At 44.3% G+C, this 21969-nt stretch overlaps 2 protein-coding genes across 2 annotated transcripts; one reads left to right on the top strand and one right to left on the bottom strand.

The window, feature by feature from the left end:
- Nucleotides 1–13454: 13454 nt before the first annotated feature.
- Nucleotides 13455–14685, bottom strand: LOC103091421 (C-C motif chemokine 3-like). The gene is given in 3 exon segments (XM_082931191.1): nt 13455–13545; nt 13914–14028; nt 14634–14685. Coding segments are annotated over 3 exon segments (258 nt in total).
- Nucleotides 14686–20455: 5770 nt separating this feature from the next.
- LOC103089570 (C-C motif chemokine 3-like) lies at nt 20456–21766 on the top strand. The gene is made up of 3 exons (XM_007447048.1): nt 20456–20522; nt 21167–21281; nt 21676–21766. Exons 1-3 carry the CDS (start codon nt 20456–20458, stop codon nt 21764–21766), a joined length of 273 nt encoding a protein of 90 aa, XP_007447110.1.
- The last annotated feature ends 203 nt before the right edge of the window (nt 21767–21969 follow it).

Below are 21969 nucleotides of genomic sequence, written 5' to 3'. Positions count from 1 at the left end.
CGGACGTGCAGGCTCAGCGGCCATGGCTCACGGGCCCAGCCGCTCCGCGGCATGTGGGATCTTCCCGGACCGGGGCACGAACCCCTGTCCCCTGCATCGGCAGGCGGACTCTCAACCACTGTGCCACCAGGGAAGTCCACCTAACATGTCTTTATCCCCTTTGCTTTGTGTTTATTGAGAGCCCTTGATGAATCTCTCTTGAATGAGTGAGTGTCTGAAAAGCAGCCTGCCCTCTCATCACTCCTGAAGCCCAGGCTTTGATAATACAACTCTGTCTACCTGGGTGTGGTTTAAATTGGGTTGTGCTGCTCAGGACTCACGGCATCATTGCAAATGCCACATCTATGCAGTTAGAACAGCTGTGGAATAACAGAAGTTTCTGCTGGGGGAAATTATGACTATAGGGCTCTACAGAGAAAGAACCAACTAAGTGTGGTCCCACGATGACACATCTCATCTCCTCTCGCCGTGGAAACCACTTCCCCATAAACAGCCCCAGTTAAGTGAGCACTTGAACTATTCTTGCAAATACCCTGAGCCCTGTGGTTACCCAAGACCCCTCTTGCACATACAAGTCAACAAGGCACAACTGGGCTTAAAAACTTCCTCTCTCATCACCCCGAGTTTCTATCTCCCAATAGTCCACGACTTAGGTCTTAAGAGTAGGGGACATTAACACACCATTGTAAAGCAATTATACTCCAATAAAGACGTTAAAAAAAAAAAACAGAGTAGGGGACATTGCTTGGACCCCAGAAGGAGGCTGGCAACAGCGAGTTGTTCTGGCCCACACTCTTGAGCCCTTACTGCCCTCCTCACCGGGGCTCTCTGTTCCCAGGCCTCCTCTCACAAGTGTCCTCCTGCTGACATTTGCTGTTGTCCCCCCACTTTCTGGCTCAGATCAGACCACATCACTAAAGCCCTATGTACAGAGGTACCAAGTGAAATACAGGACTTCCCAAGGGGTTTTCAAAAATGCCCTGGGCTATCTGTTCAGGGGGGCTTTTCTTTCCAAAGGAGTTTTAGCTTTCTATTCTATGTACCCAGAAGGCGGGGTGGGGGCTTGTCCTATAGTGGGAGTGGGAAAATTGGGTGGGTTTTCAATAGGAGGCAGAATCCAGCTTCAGGTGGTTCCCAGTGATCAGCTAAGTAGTAAACTCACCTCAGTGTCACCTTATAGGTGATTTACAGAGATAGTCTCTTGCTGGAAAAAATCTCTTCTTAGACCAGGAAAAATCTCTTCTTAGACCAGATTAAGGCTCCCAAATAGAACTGGAACAAGAGACAGACTGTTCAATTAGCTGCATTCTCTGCAGAGGGACATAGAGACTAAACCTAAGATTAGAGCAAAGAGGAAGTGGTCCAAGATGGTGATTTAGGGAGATCCCAAACTCACCTCCTCCCACAGACATGCTGTATCGGTAGCTACTTACCGAACGATTTCCTCTGCAAAAGACCTGAAAACTACCTGATCAGTTACTTCACATCAGCAAACAGAAAAGAGCGACGGTGACTAGCAGGGCAAGATGGCGGAATGGAAAGACCCTGAGCTCACCTTCTCTTACACCAAAATTACAACTATTTACAGAGCGCCTATCAATGAAGAAGACAAGAAGCTACTAAACTAGATCTTCTACTACTAAAGATATAGAGAAAGAACCACAACAAGACAGGAAGAGAGGATTCACGGTACAGTCAAGATCCATACACCCAGGTGGGCAACCCACAAACAGGAGGATAATTACAATTCCAGAGGTTCTCCCCAAGGAGTGAGGGGTCTGAGCCCCACATTGAGCTCCCCAGGCCAGGAGTCCTGGGCCAGGAAGACAAGCTCCTAGAACATTCGTCTTTGAAGGCCAGCTTTTGGGAGTCCCAGAAAACCGTGGGAAATAAAGATTCCACTCTTAAAGGGTGCACACAAAAATCTCACATGCTCTAGGACCCAGGATGGAAATAGTAATTTGATAGGAGCCTGGGTCAGACCTACCTGCTGATCTTGGAGAGCCTCCCAGAGAGGCAAGAGGCAACTGCAGGTCACCCTGGGGACACAGACACCAGCAACAGCCATTTTGGGGAGCTCATTCTACCATGTGGACACTGGTGCTGGCAAGTGCCATGCTGGAATCCTCCCTCCAGCTTATTAGCCTCAGATCCAGCCCCATCCATGCCCACCAGCCCACAGACACCAGTCCTGGGACACCTCAGGCCAAGCTACTAACTGGGCAGGGACACAGCCCCACCCACCACCAGATAGGCTGCCTTAAGACCTCCTGAGCCCATGGCCTCCACTGAACACAGCCTTACACACCAGAGGGCCCAGGACCAAGCCCCACACACCACTGAGCAGGCACTAGATCTGGGACCCCCAGAGCCCTATAGCCAGAGACCCCAGGACCCAGGTCCACCCACCAGAGGGCAGACACCAGCTTCAGAATGTCCAGCTCCTCCCATAAATAAATAAATAAATAAATAAATAAATAAATATTTTTTAAAAAGAGAGAAAGCTGGTATAGCAATACTTATAGCAGACAAAATAGACTTTAAAAACAAAGACTGTTACCAGAGACCAAGAAGGACATTACATGATGATCAAGGAATCAATCAAAGAAGAATATATAACAACTGTAAATATATATACACCCACATAGGAGCACCTATATACATAAAGCAAATATTAACAAACATAAAGAGAGAAACTGACAGTAACACAATAATAGTAAGGGACTTTAACTCCCACTTACATCAATGGACAGATCATCCAGACAGAATATCAACGAACACTGACCATAAATGACACATTAAACCTAATAGATACATATAGAACATTCCATCCAAGGGCATCAGAGTACACATTCTTTTCAAGTGCACATGGAACATTCTCCAGGATAGATCATATGCTATGCCACAAAACAAACCTCAGTTAATTTAGGAAAACTGAAATCGTATCAAGCATCTTTTCCAACCACAGTGCTATGAGACTAGAAATCAACTACAAGAAAAAAACTGCAAAAAACACAAACAAGTGGAGGCTAAACAACATGTTAATAAACAACTAATGGCTCACTGAAGAAATCAATGAAGTAATCAAAAAATACCTGAAGACAAATGAAAACAAAAACCCAATGATCCAAAATCTATGGGATGCAGCAAAAGCAGCTCTAAGAGGGAAGTTTATAGTAATACAAGTTTACCTCAGGAAACAAAAAATATCTCAAATAAACAACCTAACCTTACACCTAAAGGAACTAGAAAAAGAAAAACAAACAAAACCTAAAGTTAGTAGAAGGAAAGAAATCATAAAGATCAGAACAGAAATAAATGGAATAGAGACTAAGAAAACAATAAAAAGGATCAATGAAACTAAGACCTGCTTCTTTGAAAAGGTAAACAAAATTGACAATTTTTTAGACAGACTCATCAAAAAAAAAAAGAGGGCTCAAATTAATAAAATCAGAACAGGCCAATTACTGGTAATGAAATCGAATTGGTAATAAAATTAATTCCCAAAAAACAAAGTCCAGGACCAGATGGCTTCACAGGTGAATTCTACCAAACATTTAGAGAAGAGTTAACATCTATCCTTCTCAAACTATTCCAAAAATTGCAGAGGAAGAGATGCTTCTGAACTCATTCTATGAGACCAGCATCACCCTGATACTAAAAGCAGACAAAGATATCACAGAGAAAGAAAATTACAGGCCAATATCACTGATGAACACAGATGTAAGAATCCTCAACAAAATATTAGCAAACCAAATCCAACAATACATTAAAAGGGCGATACACTATGATCAAGATGGATTTATCCCAGGGATGCAAGAGTGGTTCAATGTTTGCAAATTAATCAAAGTGAATCAACACCACATTAATAAATTGAAGAATAAAAGATGCAGAAACAGCTCCTGACAAAATTAAACATCCATTTGTGATAAAATCTCTCCAAAAAGTGGGTATAGAGGGAACATACCTCAACATAATAAAGGCCATATATGACAAACCGACAGCTAACATCATATTCAATGGTGAAAAGCTGAAAGCATTTCTTCTAAGGTCAGGAACAAGACTAGGATGCCCACTCTCCCCACTTTTATTCAACATAGTATTGGGAGTCCTAGCCACAGCAATCAGACAAGAAAAAGAAATAAAAGGAATCCAAATTGGAAAGGAAGAAGTAAAACTATCACTATTTGCAGATGATATGATATTATACATAAAAAATCTCAGACACCATGAAAAAAATACTAGAGTTCATCAAGGAATTTGTTAAAGTTGCAGGATACAAAATTAATATACAGAAATCTGTTGCATTTCTATACAGTAATAATAAACTGTCAGAAAGAGAAATTAGGGAAACAATTCCATTTACAATTGCAACAAAAAGAATAAAATACCTAGGAATAAACCTACCTAAGAAGGTAAAAGACCTGTATTCAGAAAACTATAAGACACTAATGAAAGAAACTGAAGAAGACACAAACAGATGGAAAGATACCATGTTCATGGACTGGAAGAATTAATATTGTTAAAATGACCATACTACCCAAGGCAATATACAGATTTAATGCAATCCCTATGAAAATACCAATGGCAAGTTTAACAGAAATAGAACAAATAATTTTAAAATTTATATGGAAACAAAAAAGTCCCCGAATAGCCAAAGGAATCTTGAGAAAGAACAGAGCTGGAGGAATCACGCTCCCTGACTTCAGACTATACTGCAATCTTACAATAATCAAAACAATATGATACTGGCCAAAAACACACACAAACATCAATGGAACAGAATAGAGAGCTCAGAAATAAACCGATACACTTATAGTCAATTAATCTGCAACAAAGGAGGCAAGAGTATACAATGGAGAAAAGATTGTCTCTTCAATAAGTGGTGCTAGGGAAACTGGACAGCTACATGTAAAAGAATGAAATTAGAACATTTTCTCACACCATGTACAAAAATAAACTCAAAATGGATTAAAGACCTAAATGTAAGACTGGAAACCATAAAACTACTAGAAGAGAACAAAGGCAGAACATTCTTTGACATAAATCATAGCAATATTTTTTTGGATCTGTCTCCTAAGGCGAAGGAAACAAAAGCAAAAATAAACAAATGGGACCTGATTAAACTTAAAAGTTTTTGCACAGCAAATGAAACCATCAACAGAATGAAAAGACAACCCACTGAATGGGAGAAAATATTTGCAAATGATATGACTCATAAAGAGTTAATATCCAAAATATATAAATAGCCCATACAATTCAACAACAACAATGAAAAAACAAAAAACCCAATTTAAAAGTGGGCAGAAAGCCTGAAGAGAACGTTTTCCAAAGAAGGCATCAGATGGCCAACAGGAATGTAAAAAGATGCTCAACATTTTTAATCAACAGGAATGCAAGTCAAAACCACAATGAGCTATCAGTTCACACTGATCAGAACAGCTATCTTCACAAACACTGCAAATAACAGATGTTGGCAAGGATGTGAAGAAAAGGAAACCCTTGTACACTGTTGGTGAGAATGTAAATTGATGCAGTCACTGTGGAAAATAGTATGGAGTTTCCTCAAAAAACAAAATTAGAACTACCATATGATCCAACAATTCCACACTTGACTGTATATGAGGAAAAAGAGAAAATACTAATTCGAAAAGATACATGCACCCCAATGTTCATAGCAGCATTATTTACAATTGCCAAGGTATGGAAGCAACCTAAGTGTCCATCAATAGATGAATGGATAAAAAGATGTGGTTTTATATATACAATGGAATATTACTCAGCCATTAATAAAGAATGAAATTTTGCCACTTGCAACAACATGGATGAACTTGGAGGGCATTACACTTAGTGAAAGAAGTCAGAGAGAGAAAGACAAATACTGTATGTTATCACTTATATGTGGAATCTAAAAAATAAAACAAACTAGTGAATATTACAGAAAGGAAAGAGACTCACAGATACAGGGAACTAACTAGTGGTTACCAGTGGGGAGAGGGAACAGAAGAGGGGCAAGATGGAGCAGAGGATTAAGAGGTACAAACTACTATTTGTAAAGTAAATAAGCTACAACGTATATACAGCACAGGAAATATAACCAATATTTTATACTAACTATAAATGGAGTGTAATCTATAAAAATTTTGTATCACTATGTTGCACACCTGAAACTAATATAATATTGTAAATATACCTCAGTTTTTAAAAAAATGTACCACATGGGAGGAGGGTAGAAAAGTCTGAGCTGTGGTCTGGCCATTAACCCTACCCCCAGGGTCACCACCCACAGTCAGGAGGGAACTCACAAACCGGGAGCTTCTCCCTGAGGAGCAAAAGGTCTGTAACCCATCAACTTTTCAGGCACCCCAACTTTTAAGACCTGCAACTGTGAGTTTGCAAAGCCAAAGATGAGGCTTTGAAAACAAATGGGACTCGTGTCCACGAGATCCAAAGAGCTGTAGCAAACTGAGAAACCCCTCTTAAGGGGCTCATGCTGCAGATTCACTCGCCCCAGGGCCCAGCGCAGAAGCAGCCATTTGAAAAGCATCAGACTTGAGGCCAAAAAGACGCATTTGCTAAACTTAAAGCACTGGCCTGAGAGGCCGGCCATTAGCATAATCTCCAGGATGGAGGTATGGTAGAACCATTTTTGCTCTCTCTCTGTGCTCTACTAAAGCCAGCAGTTATTGTTTTTTCTTTTTTTTTCTTCTCAGCATAAGGCATCTTTACCCTCCGACCAGTGGACACCATCTTTGTGCTCAGCCCCTGCCACTCTCCACAGCACTGGTATCTCCTGGGGACAGGCTTTTACACATTCCTGGTGACCGTGTTTTTCCATCTGGTGTCCAGGCTTTGTGGCTGCTGCCAGGGGATGCCCTGTGAACCTCTGACTCTAGTGGCCACAGGGGTTTGCATTCCTGGGTCCCTCAAGACTGTAACAATCATGGAAAACAGGCTACCAGCCTCAGGGCACAGCACAAATAACAGGTTGAAACACACCCCAGCTCTTTGTAAAAGAGGCCTGTTTCCTTGTTCTTGTGCCTCAGCTTGAGAGCCAGGCGTCAGGTTTGCCACACATCTAGAGGCTACATATTCCTGAAAGTTAAAAATGAAAGGTGATTTTGGGACTTGTCTGGTGGTCCAGTGGTTAAAGACTCTGTACTTCCAATGCAGGGGGCATGGGTTTGATCCCTGGTCAGGGAACTAAGATCCTGCATACCGCCCCACATGGCTGGAAAAAAAAAAAAATCCAGACTGTTTTTGTAAATAAAGTCTTAGGGGAACACAGCCATGCCCACCCCATGATATACGGTCTGTGGCTGCTTTCTCACTACTGTGGCAGAGTTGAATAATTGCCACTGAGTCTGTATGCCTGCAAAGCCCCAAACATTTACTACCTGACCCTTTATGGAAAAGTTTTCTGAGTCCTGGCCTAGATTATGTTTTTAAGTGTAAGAAAGATAGATTAAGTCAGAGTCTCTGTTGTAAAATTCAGACGGGAGAAATTCTACATGCTTATGAGAAATGCAAATGTATATTAGTTTTTTGTTAAGTCCTACTTACTTTGTTTTGTTTTAAGCTCTTTATTTTTTAGTATCACAAAGTGGAATTTTGATAGTCACGGTTTTTGAAGAGTAATGACACAGTTTCTAGCAAATTTTTAACTGTACGCATTCTTCAATCTATCTTATTTTGAGGAATCTATTTTGAGAAACACCATCTAAAGACATAAAGGTATAGGCATACAGATGTTCTCTGCAGCCCTGTTTGTGAAAGCAATGAAAGAGAAACAAATTCATCAAAAACGGAATAGCTTAAAGCATCATAGTACAGCCACATAATAAATATGAAACCACTGAAAATGATGAAGTAGGTATAAATGTACTGAGATGAAAACGTATCCATGACGTTAATTTAAAGCTATGTATATAAAATATACCCTTCATATGTGTATCTGTAAATATACAAATATCTTTGTTATAACATAATCGTTTCAGAACTACATGTAATAATGCTTGCTTTGGTAAAAGCTCTATGTATTTACATAAACATAAGAAGGACATGTGATGTGATACCTCTCAACCTGTTAAATGTGATTTCCTCTGGGAAACACAATTTTTAAGAAATGGAGAGCTCCACTTTTCATTTTCCACTCTTTGTCCTTTGTTTTTCATACATATGAGTGTGTGAATTTTTTCATTTAAGAGACAAGACTTTTTAAAGTTGGGGTCTTACTCCAAAAACTTGCCCCTTCTTAGCTCTCTTTGTCCTCATCTCATCCTCCCACAGCCCACCCCCAGCTATATGTGGTATCCCAGATATTTGAATCCCCTGCTCAAGATCTAGATCCACCGTTGAAGGGATGAGCCTTTGAGACTTCAGTGCGGCTCAGAAAACTTTGGAATGTTGGTTAATGTCATGCTGTCCATTGTATCAAGAGATCAAGGTAACAAACATATCCTGTCTAGCTCCAAGGGGTACATTTTGACTCAGGATTCCCTCTTTCTCTCTCTCCTCTCTCTCTCTCTCTCTCTCTCTCTCTCTCTCTCTCTCTCTCCACACACACAAACTCACACACACACACATGCACACGTACCTGCACACAGAGCTTCTCCCAATAATCCTTTCCCATTCTGAGACATTCTCCCTTCTGCCCAACAACATAGCAAACCACCCATGACAAGTGTGTGGGCATTATTAGGAGTGATCACAGGAGGAACCTCTGCTCTTGTTGAAGCCATGGAGTCTCCTCCTTGCTTCTGTGGTCTCTCAACATCTGACGACTTACACGATTGGCCTATGAGCATTGAAATGCTTCCCAATAGATCTAGGCTTTAGTCCACATCTTGACAGCATGAATATTGCAATGAATACCTCATATGTAGGATGAGTACTAAACTGACATTCATCTTTTAGTAATAAGTGGGGGGAAGGAAAAGAAAAAGCAAAATACTCTCAAAGACTGCAAGTTCACATTGGTCAGGAATTCCCTGGCGGTCCAGTGGTTAGGACTTGGTTCTTTCACTGCTGAGGGCACAGGTTCAATCCCTGGTGGAGGAACTAAGATCCCGCAATCTGCGTGCATGGCCAGAAACAAAAGTTCACATTGGTCAGACCTCTTTCCTTGGTTATCCTTTTGTTTGAGAGTAAGTGGCAGAGACAATGCTCCCTAAATAGTCCATAGGGTTCCCTACATTGCAGCTGGGTTGGTCTCCTGTGACTAATTCTGATCAATGGACTGTAAGCAGAAGTGACGTGTGTCACTTCTGGGCCAGAACAGTTAAAAGCAGTACGCCTTTTCTGTCTCCTTCTCTCTCATTCCAGTAGCTATAGCTACGGGATGGAAGCAGCCGAGATTCCTGAGTCACCAGGCAAGCTGCTCTGGGATCAGTACAACTCAAAGTATAGTTCATGGGCCAGTGGCAGCAGCATCATCTGAAAGCCCAATAGAAAAGCAGAGCTGAGCCATACCCCAGACATATAGAATTAGAGCCTCTTGTGCTTAGACAGGCCCTCCAGGTGATTCTGGAGCACACTAAATTTTGAGAACCAATGATCCAACCTACATCAGATCTTGTGCAAGTGAGAAACTTTTATTTTGTTAATGTACTGGGGAGTTGTTCATTATAGAACTATAGCCTGTCCTATCGTCTTACAGAAAATAAACATAAAATGCTGAACTTTTCTCCCACTACTGGTTCCACCTTAACAACATTTTGGGCAGATCCCATAACTTTCTGGCCACATTCAGTAATTAAAATTCTTTCAGTTTAAAACTTCAATCTCAAATTTGATCTTATCTCCACTTCTCCCCACCTCCACACCTCCCACTGGTACAACTCGGGCTCAGAGGAGTTGGAGTGAGATGAGGCTTTAGTTTGGTCCTGGATCCCTTCCCCTCCTCTCTTATCTCTCCCTCAGTCCACACCACTGGCAGCACACCTGGGCCTTCGCTAGCCTGAGCATGTTAAGAAAAGTCTCCCTCTTGGAGCACACCTGGCCCTGCGTTGGGTGTAAGAGTTTACAGGTGACATGCAGACTGGACTTAGCATCCTTTGCCCACACAGCCAGGGACCTTTGTGGACATCAACCCTGAGCTCCTGCCCTTAGAGACCTTTCAAGACTTAGACCTCCTATTGGTAGGATGACCATTCTGAGAGTCAAAGAGGATACTATTAGTAATTATGCTGGCACAACCAGCATAAACGGGGTCTTCCCCAGAAAAGGTGGGATACATGATTCCCCAATCTGCGCTGTGTCGTTGAGAAGAAGGCTCAAGCTCCAGAACCTTCCACAGGGTCGCTTGACCAAGAGGAAACTCACTCCTTTCTCTGCCCTGCCCCTTAGCTCATTTTCTTCTCTCCCACTCAGTCTGGCTCAGGAAGTCAACAAGCACATTCTATATCCATAGGAAGAAGAAAGAGAGCGGACCGCCTAGTGGGTTCCACCTGTGTGAAGAGAGGTCATTACTTCTCTTGAAACCCAGTGAAGGGATCTTGAGGGGTGGGGGAACTCATAAAATCTGGAAGTGCCTGCAAGCAAAATGACTCACTTTACAGTTCAGGTCCTAGGATGAAGCTCTCAAATGGAAGGGAGATCAGAAATTCAGAAAGAGGTGGCGCTCCTGGTGGCGCCGTAGTTAAGAATCCACCTGCCAATGCAGGGGACACGAGTTTGAGCCCTGGTCCGGGAAGATCTCACGTGCCGCGGAGCAACTAAGCCCCTGCACCACAACTACTGAGCCTGCGCTCTAGAGCCCGTGAGCCACAACTACTGAGCCCGTGTGCCACAACTACTGAGCCTGTGTGCCACAACTACTGAAGCCTGCACACCTAGAGCCTGTGCTCCACAACAAGCCACCGCAATGAGAAGCCCACGCACCGCAACGAAGAGTAGCCCCTGCTCACCACAACTAGAGAAAGCCCACACACAGCAATGAAGACCCAACGCAGCCAGTAAATAAATAAATAAATAAATAAATAAAAAATAAATAAAATCTATTTTTAAAACAAGAAATTCAGAGAGAAACATGGTTTATGGTGATACTTTAAGGACCACTGGATCAAGCTTTGCCTGAAGGTAGTCAATCAATACTTCCTGAAGCTTCAGTTAAGTGAACTAACAAGTTTCCTTTATCAGTTAAGTCAGATTGAGCCAGCTTTTCTGATACAGTAACTCAAAACATCCCTAAGTGACACAGACTGCAGTGTTGCAGGCAGCAGACCCCAAAAGTGGAATTGGCTGAGGGCAGGAGCTGAATGCAAAATCAGTAAGGATACCTCTAGCCAGCACAAGAGCGGGTCACCCCCATGGCCTCATATATTCTCACCAAGGTCATCTGCCTACCAAGGTTGCATCCAAAAGGAAAATTCAGGATGTTGAAGACTGATTACTTCTTGCATACATGAGCAAAGCCCACTAAGAAAGAGATTAGCTCACTTTGAAACTGGCTTCTCCCATAGCAGAGAAGGAAAAAAATATAGTTTGCTTAAGAGAAACCCTTTCTGCTTGCTGCCTGCAAATCAAGCTGATTGAGAATCAGTCATCTGGAAAAGCAGAATTCTCTCCTCCAAGCTAATGTTAGTATAAGAAGAAATGGGAAGATGAGAGAATAGAGAGGACAAAAAAGTGGGGTCCATAAACAGCCTGATTCATCCCGTTCTCAGACCCCCTCCTTTAAATATTTATCTTGTGGACAAAATGAACCATCATGTTCTCTGTGAAGACGCAGGCAACTGGGATGCAGTTGGAGGCATCAACTGCGTCAACATAATTGGAGCTAATTAAGGAAACCTCCACGCCTTTGGCATCGTTTCATCAGCAGGGGGCCATGGGGAGATAGCAGCCAGTGACACGGAGGAGAGGGGTGTGACGGTAAAGGGGACGCCCAGAACTCCCAGTACTGTGCTATGAGAGAGGAGTTCTAAAACCCCGTTCTAAAAGTAACAGTAGCTGACAGATTTTCTGCTAATTAACCATCCAGTGGAATTGACCAAAAACATATCAGAACCTTGAAAAATGGGAAAGGAGCTGTATTGCCTCTGAAACCCCAAGACCAGCCAACAACAGACTAGGACTACACCCCAACATCAGTTCTCAAACTACCTGTGCATTAACATTTTAAAATTACTGCTGCCCAGTTCCCACCTAAATCTCATTAAATCCATAACTTGGAGGTGCGCTCCAGGCAATGGAGTTTTTTTTAAAGCTCCTGCAAGTAATTCTATGTGAATTCAAGGTTGAAAAGCACTGCTCCGCCCTCAAGCCAATCCTATAGCACCCATCTCCAGCAGGAACTAGGCAGCCTTTATGATACTTATGCACCACAAGTAGGGTTACCAGATGAAATACAGGATTCCCAGTTAAAACTGAATTTCAGATACACGACAAATACTTTTTGTATAAGTATGTCCCATCTACTGCACGGGACGTCCTTATAGTGAAGAATTCTTCATCCTGTATTTATATTTAACTCTGGCCACTCTGGCCCCCAAGCCTCAGCTCAGGTGTGGCTATGGAGAGCATTCCCCGAGAAAGCAAAGTGCAGAACAACAGAGAAGGTGACCAAGGCTCTCAGTCAACTGACGGGTAGGGTATCCTTCACAGACTGCAGACAGGGGTGGCTAGACTGTCACTAATGTGAGCACTTAGCACAGCACTAATGTAAACACTTAGCACAGCACTAATGTATGCACTTAGTGAAGAACCCAACACTTGGTAAGCCCTCAACAAGCGTTAGCCATCATTCTGAGGAACTTGTGTGCACACATTTGCATCACCATGGTATTCATTTAACTAGGAAATTTTCCTAGACCATATCAATTGTGATTTGGTTACAAAATAATATGCCAGTTTCAACTTTCCAGGAAAGTATCTCCAGGGAGATGTCTGGTGTCCCTCTACTAGTACTTTTATCCCTTTCTCATTGCTTTCTGCCCGTTTTCCTATTTCCCTACTTCTTCCCCCAGTATTCCTCTCAACCTGTGATTCTGGTTAGTTGGGAAAACAAAATCAAGAGATTTTCAGCACAAGGAAAATGCTGGTTTACCTTTTATACAAGAGCCTTCGATATTTTGAATCATGGTGCTGGGCAAAAGCACTCAATCAGCATGTGTTGTTTGCTGTGTGTGATGCCATTTCTGCCAAGAGAGCGCTAATCACACTGATTGGTCCACATATTGAGAGTGAGGAGAACTGAAGAGGAAGGAGGAGGGATGGATGGTGAAGAGGATGACATGCGGTGTCAGAGCAAATATTCATTACATCACCCACTTCGACAGTGGAAATAAATGACAAAAGTTAAATAAGATACATCAAAGTTAAGGAGGGCCCCAGAGTGCGGCTGGGGGCAGGGATGTGACCCACAGAAGAGGTGCCTTTTGGAGCCCCAGGATTACTGTCCTGCTCCCCCATCTGCCATGGATGTAACACCTTCCCTGCAGCTCCCAGGCCACTCAGGCACTCAGCTCCAGGTCAGTGATGTATTCCTGGACTCAGTCCTCATTGGGGTCGGCACAGACCTCCTGGCCTCTTTTGGTTTGGAAGCTGTGGAGAGGAGTGGAAGGATTACACACTGAGGAATCCCACAGGGGAATCCTGGGCCCACTGTGACCCCTCCCTCCTTCTCTGCCCCAGACTTCTCAGAGCCTATCCACATGCTTTATATCATGTCCTTAACCTTGGGGTTTACGGACCATCCCTGTGTCTCATATGGGGGTCCCCTGGGAAAGCCAACTTCCTGCTGTCACTCGTCCCTCTGCCCGGGGGGCAGACCCTCCAGGACTCTCTGCAGGCCCCAGAGCAGGTCAGAAAACACGGCAGTGGCCTTTCCTGGTGTCCTGAGCTCTGAGGAGGTGCCTCAGGCCAGACCCCCAGTCTGCTTCCCCAGGGTGGGCAAGGAAACTGGCCCTTACATGACACCGGGCTTTGAGCACTGGTGGCTGGTCTCATAATAATCGTCCATGAATGTACGCGGGATCTGCCAGGAGATGTAGGAGAAGCAGCAGGCGGTCGGGGTGTTGGCACCAGCTGTGAGAAACAGGACAGATTGATCCTAAGTCCTTGTTCAGAGGAAAAGGTGAACCAGCTGCACGTGGAGGGTCAGGTGGACCTGAAGGAGACAGTGCTGCCGGAGGGGAGGATGATGGGCGGGGGGATCCAGGAGGAAGTTGGCATTTCCTCTTTCCTTTGACATTTTTATTTTTGTGTCTCTCTTTCGGGGTTGTCTGTCTTGGTTTGGAGTCTCTATGTCTCTCTATGGAGGATTTAGTTTTCTGAACAAACTAGTTCTTTTTCTATCTCTCACTGGGGAGTCTCAACTGGATTCTTAAGGAGAGTGAAGTCCACACCACTGGGAGCCAGCTGGACACAGGTTCCACCTCTTGTCAGAATCCCATCTGGGTCTCATTTTCCCAGGAATCCCTCCCACTCTCTCCCAGAGCCGGAGATTAGAATTGCTAAAACCCCTTGAGAAGGGAAATTCTGCTCAGGAAACAGTGTCTGAAATCTCTCTGAAGTCGTCTACTTAGAGGGCTCAGGCACAAGATTTTGGCACTGTGGCCCAAGCCGTGGCCAGAGAGTGGGGAGAGGGGGCGGCAGGGGACAGGGCAAAAAAAAAGGGAGGACAGACTCACGGGGGGCTGTGGAGAGGAGCGGGACAGCCAGGGTGGCCCCGGGGACCTCCATGAAGCTTGACAGCCGAGTGAGAGCCCAAGTGGTGGCCAAGAAGAGTTGGGACTTGGCGACTCGAAGCTGCAGCCTCCTTCTGGGGTCTAAGCCATGTCCCCTCTTTATAGACAGCCTTGGGGCATTCAAAGATGGAAACTTGGGTAGATCAAGGGGGAAATTTTTTATCACTGTGTTGGGATCATGCAGCAAATTGCAGAAGCCAGGAAAGCTTTGGGTCGCCACAAAGGCTCAGGCTATTTGCAAGAATGGTTGTGTGGCTTACTTGATGGGGAAATGGTTTCCACAGTGAGAGGAGGTGAGAGTTTGGTGTGACCCTGTGACCAGGTTAGGTGGTGCCTTCTCATGAGAGCAGATCTGTAGATCAAGCATCTCTCCCACAGGGCTGAACCTTCTGATACCCACCCCAGCTGACGGCACAGCTGTGATGTAGATGATAATGCCATGGAGTCTTAAGAAGCACACCCCAAGGGAAAACCAGAGCCTGGATGGAGACAGCAGAACTGAAGAAGCCTCAGCTACAGAAGGGGCCAGACTGAGGCTGGCCTTTCAGACTTTGGCTCATTCCTCAAACATTCTACCTTAAACTTTTGACTGCTGAGGCATCCATTTCAAAGACATCTATCTCGAATAAGCACATTGCCCAATACACAACTAGATAAAGGGCCAGGCTGCCCTACCCATGAAGTTCCCCTTTTAGAAAGTTCTGGGTGACCTAGATAACTGACCACTTGAGTGACCCCACTTTTCCCTTCCCTGCTGTAATTTTCTCTTTTATGTTTTAAATTCACCAATAAAGAGTGAACCCATGAAACCCTGGGTGCCCCACCCTCGCCCCAATAAAGGCAGAACCCCAGGTCCGAGCTCTCATTTTCTCTACTGGCAACCTCGCTGAGTGGCCCCAGCAGTGCCGTGTACCTTCCAGGACGGGTGAGTAACAAATCTTGTCTTTTCAAAGTCCCCTGATGTTTGTTGCTGAGGTGTGTCTTGCAGTCATAATAAGAACCACAGTGGCTGGTCCAGCCTCAACGTTGGCTCTGGTCAGGGAAATGTCTGTGGGGCTCCCACAAGGAGTACAGCCCAGGTGAGATCCTGCAGGGCATTCTGAACTGTAGCATCACCATCAACAGGCTGAGACTGACACAGAATAGCTGATCCCTGGCTTAACTGGGCTTACTGGGAGCTAATATGATGAGCCTTAAAATGTTGTTACCCTTTGAACAGCAAAGCTCTCTGCCAGGGATCTATCCTATGGATATAAGCACAAAGATGACATCATAGGCATAATGGTATTTGTCACAGCTTATTTATAACAATTAAAAGATGAGCTACAGTTAAATACGTGATGGTGTATTCACCTCTTGCAATAATAATTCGCCCTTAGAAACTGTGAAAGTAAAGAAATTTTAAAAGGAAGTCCTCGTTATTTAAAAATCCTAGAACGTTTCCTGTTTCCTTATTGTAAAGTCAAGCTGGCATTTCCAGGGTTTGCCTGGCAGCTCAATAATGTCATCAAGGACTCCCTTCTTAAACATATCCCCTTCCCCCATCATTTCATTGGCTTTTCTTCTTTGGGCTTGTTACCTCATGGTGATGAAATGGTGGCTGCTGCTCAGGTATCACATCTTCACAAAAAGTCTCAACCACAGGCATAGGAGGGAGTCTCACAGGAGTAGAGAAAAAGCAGTGTTGCTAGTGTTTTTAATTCAAATTGGGGTATTTTTTTGCATAATTTGTAATGTTAACTGTAGATGACCCTCAAAAGTGGTAAAAGCTAATTTTAACTATATATAAAATACAGAAAAGAAAAAAAAACTTGTTTCATTTCTGAAAGCTGGGTAAGCATGACAAGTGCAAGTAAGGATGTAGGAGGTTTTTGTCCACATTCTTCCTGTCTTATTGTGGCATAAATGTATTCCGAGGCATAATCTGAGTAAAATTACATTCCTTAAAGGTAGTAAAAATTCCATTACCCGAACCTAACCACTATTAATTTGGTTTATTTCTTTCAAGTGCATTTTCCCCTAGGCTTATGATAGTTCCATTTACTTACTTGCTTTTTTTTTTACCTCTTTTTACTATGTGTCTGTGAGGGGAAGGGACATTACTGTAGTCATGATGTGGATGCAATTTTGTATTTTTCTTATTTATACCTAACATTACAAGACTTTTCCAAATCATTCCAGTATTTTTAAGAGCTGCCTAATTTACTCAACCATCAGCCTAGTGCATTTATATTATCATGTACTACCGTAGCACATTTGGACTGGTTCCAATTTTTAATTGCTATAAATAAATGACACCAAACATCTATATGCACAAAACTTTCTCCATAAATGAAGATTTTTCCATAGGATATTTTCCTAGCTGTAGACTTTCTGAGTCAAAAAATAAGAACAATTGAGGCTCCTGATCTATAGAGGCACCCTATATCTAATGCATGTTCATTTCTATACCCTATTGTTAAACCCAGTGACGACACATTGTAGGGACTTGTGAATGTTTGATGATTGAAACAGTGATTAAAAAGTTGATCTCATCTATCTTGTCATACCTGTAGCCCAGGCTTCTCCAATACCATTCTGTCCATCTGGGACTGGATCAAACATGGCTCAGGCTACTTTAGACTCTGTGGCATCATTAGATATGTCATGGTCAAAACACCTGTGAAGAACATTAGAAATGTCTGCTCTGACGAAGGAAAAAGGGAAAGGTATGGACCATAAAGAACTGTTCTTGGTAGAAATAACCCACCAAGCTTGGTCCCCCAGTGACAACAACTCCTGTCTTCCCCCGTTTTTGGTGAATCACTTCCTTAGAAGCACTCTGAGCAACATGATGTCATGGTCCTTTCCACCCAGGGTGCGGTTTTCATTGCGATTTGTGTGCTCACGGTGCTGGGCCATTACCCATAGATGTCACCTTGTATGATCAGAAGAGCTGTAGCAAAGCATCGGATCTGCTCTGTGGGTGAAACCATTCATCTCTAGATCTTTCCACGTACTTATAGCTCTAACCCTAACATCATGTCACCTCCCGTCACTGTCCAAAACATTTCCAGCCAATCAGCCCCAACAAGTGAGCAACTGAGCTCTATCTCGGATGCCCTGAACCTCCGTGTGACCCCAGCGACCCCGACATGTGCAACTCATAACACGACACCATCCGACAACTTCCGATCTGGTCATCCCCAGCCTCCAGCTTCTCACGCTTCAGAGTTGCCTATAAAGGGACAAGGATACAGGATGGACTCCAGAAGGATGGAGGCAGCAGCAAGTGCCCAGTCCTATCTTGGCTTTGCCCTCTGCCTGCCCATCACTGATGAGCTCCCCATGGCTGCCCTTGTTCACCATCTCCTCACCATGGCCCTCAGCTCACAAGTCTTGTCTGTATCGCAAGACTCTCTGCACCATCATCCTTTCTCCCTTTTAGAATTGTTTCCCAATGCTCTGGATGGATGTCTAAACCATATTACTTAAGCCCTATGGTTGAGATTCCCTACATGAAAGCAAAGAATTCACAGAAGTTTTCAAAATATTCTGAACTATTTCCCAAGAAGTTTTAGCTCTCCTGGCCTCTGGATCTAAAAGGCAGAAGAGGACTAGGACTCATTTTTAGTGGGGAAAATTGAGGTCTAATGCAGCCATTAACAAGGTGGAAATGCCAGGTCCAGCTGGTTCCTAGGATGAGCCAAATGATATATTCCCTCAGCTCTCCCAAGGAGCTCCACACTTTGGGTGATGTACAGAAGGTGGTATCTTGCTGGGAAATGTCTCTGTGTACCAGATGAAGTTCCCCCGAAAGAGACGGAACAAGGGCTCACTGTTCCTATAGCTATATTCCCTGAAGAGGGAGCCAGAGACTGAGAAAAAGACAGGCAGAGATTCAAAACAAAAATTCAAGGTAGGGACTTCCCTGGTGGAGCAGTGCTTAAGAATCCACCTGCCAATGCAGGGGACAGGGGTTCGATCCCTGGTCCGGGAAGATCCCACATGCCGCGGAGCAACTAAGCCTGCGTGCCACAACTACTGAGCCTGTGCTCTGGAGCCTGCGAGCCACAACTACTGAAGCCCGTGCGCCTACAGCCCGTGCTCTGCAACAAGAGAAGCCACCACAGTGAGAAGCCCGCGCACAGCAACGAAGAGCAGCCCCCGCTCACCGCACCTAGAGAAAGCCTGGGCGTAGCAACAAAGACCCAACGCAGCCAAAAATTAATTAATTAATTAATTTTTTAAAATTCAAGGAAAAGAAGAAATGCTTAGTTTCCTCGCTTCGTCTGTGCCCTACTTTGCAGCCCTGAGCTCTGACATCTCCACCAACTTCTATGTGGCCCCCTCCCAGGGTAGAAAAAATTGATTTGGCTTTTCTCGGGCTCTTGATTTCCACTTCTTCACAGTTAGGGCAGACACCTCACTGCCTGCTGCTTCTCTTATTTCTCTCCAGATCTGTCACAAATTTGTTCATGGTCACGGTGACACACACAGCCAGTTTTCCTACCCTGGTATAATATCGGTATCACTCCTCCTTCCTAGAGACACAGGCAGGGCTTGTGGAGGGGAGTCAACCCCTGGGCCATGGCGTGAGGGGCAGGCCGGCATATTTCTTTCTGGTTTTTTCTTCCTCTTCTCAGGATTTTTTTTTGCATCTTGCTTGTTAATATTTAATATTAAAAATTAAGTCTTTGCATGTCATTCTATTTGTTTAAGAGGCTGGCACTAGGTTCTTAAACATTAACCATGATGTCCATCAGTGGGTTTACTTTATCATTCCAGCACTGCAGAATATGTAGTTTGGTGTCAGTTATTTGATCATAGATAAGCTGCACCAAATAACAGTGTCCTTAAAATTTCCCATGTCTTGTGAGTTCATTTCCATAGGATAGATTCTGAAAAAATAGAATTTCTGGCTCAAATAATATGGACATTTTTAAGGCTGGACCCTCAGCCGGCGTTAAATCCAGACTTCATTGTAGGTATGTGGTGAGTATTTGACAAACAGACCATTACTGGAAAGCTAATCCTTATTTCCACCATTCTTGTACCTCCAGCCTTCCCAATTCTGTTCTTTCCATCTAGGGTACGCTTAAGCTTGGCTTATCCTTCTTGAGACTCAGTGGCATTTTTACACTTAGGACAATTGTGGGAGTCCATCAGAGCACCCTGCTCTATGGAAGAAGGCTGTGATCACTCACTACAGAGAGATATCTGTCACGTGGAAAGGAAACAGCTAAGCACGATCCCTGGGCGATGCCAACTCCTGGTCCCCCATCTGGAGAAACAACTTCCTCATAAGCACCCAAGCAAATTGGCAATTGAACCATTGCTAGGTGCACCCAAAACCTCTCTGGTAACCACAGGCAACGCTGGGTTACACAACTCAAACGACACCACTACAATTAAAATTCCTTGCTTAGGGCTTCCCTGGTGGCGCAGTGCTTGAGAGTCCGCCTGCCGATGCAGGAGACGCGGGTTCGTGCCCCGTTTCGGGAGGATCCCGCGTGCCGCGGAGCGGCTGGGCCCGTGAGCCATGGCCGCTGGGCCTGCGCGTCCGGAGCCTGTGCTCCGCAGATGGGAGAGGCCACAACAGTGAGAGGCCCGCATAACGCAAGAAAAAAAAAAAAAAAAATTCCTTGCTTAGGCACCTCCGATTTTTATGTTCCCACAGCCCAGGACCACCTATTAAAAGGAGCGAAGATAGCTCACATTCCAGAAGGAGTTCCCAAGCCCCATCTCAGCTCTGTCCACACTCCTCTGCCTGCCTGTCCCGCATCATGAAGGTCATCATGGCTACCATCTTTGTCCTTCTCTGCACCATGGCCCTCTGCTCCTATGCAAAAGGTGAGTCTGTTGCCTGCCCTCCTTTAATCGTTGCTACCCACACTCTGGTCTGAAGTCTAGCCCAAGTGCTGTGGCCTAAGAACCCCCATGTGAAATCAGAGAACCTCAAATGGGGTTTCAAAAATGACATGGTTGTTTTCTTCAAGAAGGTTTGAAAGCTTATATTGATTTGGGCTTCAGGATGGAGTTAGCAGAGGTTTTATCCTACTTTTTAGATGAGAATACTGAAGTCTAATATATTTGCTTATTAGCATGAGGTAGAATCCAGGTCTATTTAGATCCTGGTGGTAAGTTTCAGAATCCCAATTCAGCGATTGCCAAGAGTTGTGAAAATCATTCGTACTTTAACTCAGCCATCTTATTCTTCAATTGATCAGAAAAAAATTCCACAACGAGAGTTAGGAGGAAGGAGTAGACTATCTAGGGCTTAGTTCCCTGTAGAAAAAGAGACCAAAATGGAGTGACAAGACCAAAAACAAGACTAAGGAAATTAATGAGAAACAAACGAACGAAAGAATCAAATGCTTTCCAGTTTCCCTTACCCCCAAACCTCAGCTCTGAGCTATGCTGTCTCTCTCCACTTCTTCCTGATCCTCTGGGGCTTCCTGTACTCCTGAGTAACTGTTGTTCTTGCTTCCCCACAGAAAGGGTTTACGCCCCACCCACCTGCTGCTTCACCTACACCTCCCAGAAAATCTCCCGCAGAAAAGTGGTTAACTTTTTTAAGACCAGCAGCCAGTGCCCCAGGCCTGGTATCATGTAAGTGTCAGTCCTCCTGCTCAGCCCTGGGGAGACACAGGACGTGGAGGTGGGGGAGTATCCACAGGAGTCAGAGCAGGGAGCAGATCTCAAGCGTATCAGCTTGTGGTTAAGGAGCCATCCTGGGAAGGCGCCCAGCCCTCTGGGGGCTTTCTGTGCGTGCAGGACACACAAAGAGAGGCCACTGGGCTGTTTCCTGACATGGGATGGGGCCTGCCGAGAGCCAGGGAGGATGTGGCCAGAAGTAGAGGGAAGAGAGGAGAGAAAGAGACAGCAGAAAGGAGATGACCTGAGGTTATCTCCATAAATCCCATAGAGATGAAGATGAAGGGGCCACAGGTGGTCAAGAACATCCTTACTCATTTTCTACATAATACTTCTGCCCTCTCCACAGCTTACTCACCAGAAATGGCTCATATATCTGTGCCAATCCCACTGATGGCTGGGTCCAGGAATACTTCAGGGACCTGAAGAAGAGCCCCTGAGTGGTCCAGAAGGAGCCTGTTAGAGGTGTGGGTAGATTGGGCAGCAGGGACCTGAACCAGGGGACTGCAACCCCAGAAGTTCCCTCTCCTATGAGTCCCTCTCCCCTCCACTAACCACATTCCGAAAACTTTCTTTAATTTAGTTAAGCTAGTTACATAGTGTATATCATTTTATTCATTTGATGCTTTCTCTGAGAAATCAT

Source organism: Lipotes vexillifer, unplaced genomic scaffold, assembly GCF_000442215.2.
Source record: "Lipotes vexillifer unplaced genomic scaffold, Lipotes_vexillifer_v1.1 scaffold1252, whole genome shotgun sequence".
Classification (NCBI taxonomy): Eukaryota; Metazoa; Chordata; class Mammalia; order Artiodactyla; family Lipotidae; genus Lipotes; species Lipotes vexillifer.
Note: the sequence above shows the minus strand (reverse complement) of the source record. Positions and strands in the feature narration are given on the sequence as shown.